The 2,709-nt window shown below is 41.0% G+C and overlaps 1 protein-coding gene across 1 annotated transcript; it reads right to left on the bottom strand.

Annotated features, from left to right (window-relative positions):
* Window positions 1-828: 828 nt before the first annotated feature.
* LOC124135106 (G-protein coupled receptor Mth2-like) lies at window positions 829-2,365 on the bottom strand. Its single transcript, XM_046500307.2, has one exon. It carries the CDS (start codon window positions 2,328-2,330, stop codon window positions 1,245-1,247), a length of 1,086 nt encoding a protein of 361 aa, XP_046356263.2. The 5' UTR covers window positions 2,331-2,365; the 3' UTR covers window positions 829-1,244.
* Between the last annotated feature and the right edge of the window lie 344 nt (window positions 2,366-2,709).

Here is a 2,709-nt window from a genome sequence, read left to right as displayed (position 1 = left end):
CGTCAGCCAGCCCGACCACCAGAGTTCTTTACGTGGCTCTTACAATCGTGGGTTGCTGTAGACCTACCTTAATGTTCACAATTATCAATAATATCCTAAAATAAGTTATATTCTCTTGTTTTATAGATATCTTTCTCATTTACTTCGAAAAAGCTTTTTTTATGAATCCTATTCCGTAGTCTCAATAAATTACACGTCAAATTTACTCTGCCTAGAATATCATTCGCATGAAGAGACTACTTAGTGTACACAACAAGACAACTTTGATCCAGAGGATCAACACGGAGCAAAGAAATTTTGAAATATACCTACTTATTGATGCAAGTTGGTTGGTTGGTTGTTTAACACACTCAGCAATATTCCAGCTATATGACGGCGGTCTGTAAATAATCCAGTCTGGACCAGACAATTTAGTGATTAATATCATGAGCATCGATCCACGAAATTGGGATCGATGACATGCATCAACCAAGTCAGCGAGCCTGACCACCCGATCCCGTTAGTCGCCTTTTACGACAAGCATAGTCGCCTTTTACGGCAAGCATGGATTGCTGAAGACCTATTCTACCCCGGATCTTCACGGGTGAGATATGACAATCGGTAATGGGAGGAAAGGTACAGGTAATCGTTAGGATTACGAGAGTATACAGGAAATACCCACCCGTTAAAAAAATAGTCATCATTATTTGAATACGGGTAATTTTTTTAAAAGCTGCGCCCCTCATGGTTTATTCTACATGGAAACTGAGTTTCCCGCATAGCGATATGATGTGAGCCCGTCCCTCTCGACAGGCAGAACCGCTGAAATGGATGAACGTTTCACCGCAGCGAAATACTGTTTGGGGAAATGGGTCGGTATCCTGCCCTTCACCTCCTAGCGGCTGCAGGTGAGGTCAGGCAAACCACTGTACGACAGAGCGTTTCCCTCTGATGATTGTGCCCGATTTACGCAAACGTGTTCAGTGTAATAATTGACCGTTATGAACGTGTTATCAAATATCTTAATTATTATTTATGTACGTCGTATGTACGCATATAAGCATGCATATGTGAGGCAAGGTCAAAGTTTCTTTTGAAAGTTTATTCACATTTTTACAACTATTTCTCATCCCCATGTAACTTTCTCAGACCAAAAACAAAAAAATGTATCATTATGTATCGACATCCCCATTTTCGAAGATTTCATACGATCCCTCGAGCTCGACATTTTCAGTTAATGGAGAAGAACACGTTGCTCCCCAGTCTTATGTTTTGGTTGCGGTACTTGTGAACACAGTCGAAGTCATGTCATGTTGCGATTCCTTGCCTGCAAATTTCTGTCTTAGCATTAATTTAACCCTGTCTGTGCAGATGAAGCTTAATAATATGTACAAACCTTGAAGTCCGTTCATAATGATGAAGATGTACCAAAGGGATCTTACATCAGCAAATCCTGCAATGAAGCTGAATCCCCACGTAACACCCATTATGATGAACAGCTTACTGTAGATGAGGATACGGCATTTGTCCTTCCCAGTACTTGTCACGTTCTTTGAAAGTCTCAGACTCTTGTCAATGTTGTAGTATGTAACGACAAAAGCTATTGTGTTGGCTACAATGCTAAGACCAACTGGAAGTCCGAATATCAAGAGTGCTGCTGTTGGATTAGAGATCCAACATACTCCTGATACTCCATAACCAATAACTATACCAGGGACATCAAGGACATCAATAAGAACCGAGACACCAACAACCACTACTGGAATTCCGAATGCAAAGAGACTGAAGAGTGTATACGTTTTGTTGGTCCTCTGAGCCAGTGCCTGTTTTGTTTTGCTTTGGAAAGTATTAGCCACACTAAATGACATGACCGTCATCCACATGAAGGAACAGAGCCAAGAGAAATGCAGAGCTATTGCTAGGGCCTGACACAGTACTCCAGTGGGTTGACGGATGAGAAGTAGAAGGGTTTGAGATACCAGAAGGGAGGCAGACAACGACATGATTAGACGACCGGGTAGATTTCTTAGCTCAGGCAGCAGTGAATACACGACCAGTGTGATCAGTAGGCTGACCAAGGAAACACCAGACGTCACATGGCTCAGAATACCCTGTATGTGGTCGTATTTAAAGAATGTTTGACTGTGGCGCCTCGTTCGAGAGTGGTTGAACGTGTTGCAGGCGTATACCTTTTCTTCTTGTATGAAGAAAGTATCTTCTTCAAGGACCAGGTCTGAGTGTATAGCTTTTAATTTAAGGTTATCTAGCTCAAAATCGGAACGATTAAGAATGTTGAAATCACAGTTTAGAGGAATACCACAAACAATGGCTTCTGAAAGAACAGCAGTCATATTATTGTACTCAAGGACAAACCCTATCCTCTCCAGCGGGTATAGAGTGTCACTGTCATGTGCATACATTATTTCACTGTTTGTTGTCAATGATGCATTTTGTAATGTAATGGCTGTCCCCTGACTGCATGTGAAGTTCTGTATATATAAATTCGAAAGAAACACATCTGTTATGGTTCGTAAGTGGGTACTACTTTTTTTGGATAACAATTCGTTTACTTGTGCGATTACATGTACGAGAGTTGTCAGTGTTAAATTCGAGTCAGTCATTATCTCAATAGAGAAGTCAATTCGCGGATAGAGATTGTCATCAGTTGAACTATTTTCTTTACTTAATGCATTGGTTGAGATATTAGTGACGATAATGTTCAAATCCGTG

This window comes from Haliotis rufescens, unplaced genomic scaffold (genome assembly GCF_023055435.1).
Source record: "Haliotis rufescens isolate VD_foot unplaced genomic scaffold, xgHalRufe1.0.p SCAF_10, whole genome shotgun sequence".
NCBI classification, from domain to species: domain Eukaryota; kingdom Metazoa; phylum Mollusca; class Gastropoda; order Lepetellida; family Haliotidae; genus Haliotis; species Haliotis rufescens.
The sequence above is the reverse complement of the archived record's forward strand: the minus strand, read 5'-3'. Positions and strand labels throughout refer to the sequence as shown.

What these genes read in the sequence shown, in the direction of transcription:
- LOC124135106 (XM_046500307.2), bottom strand. Translation starts at nt 2,330, where the DNA reads ATGACTGCTGTTCTTTCAGAAGCCATTGTTTGTGGTATTCCTCTAAAC.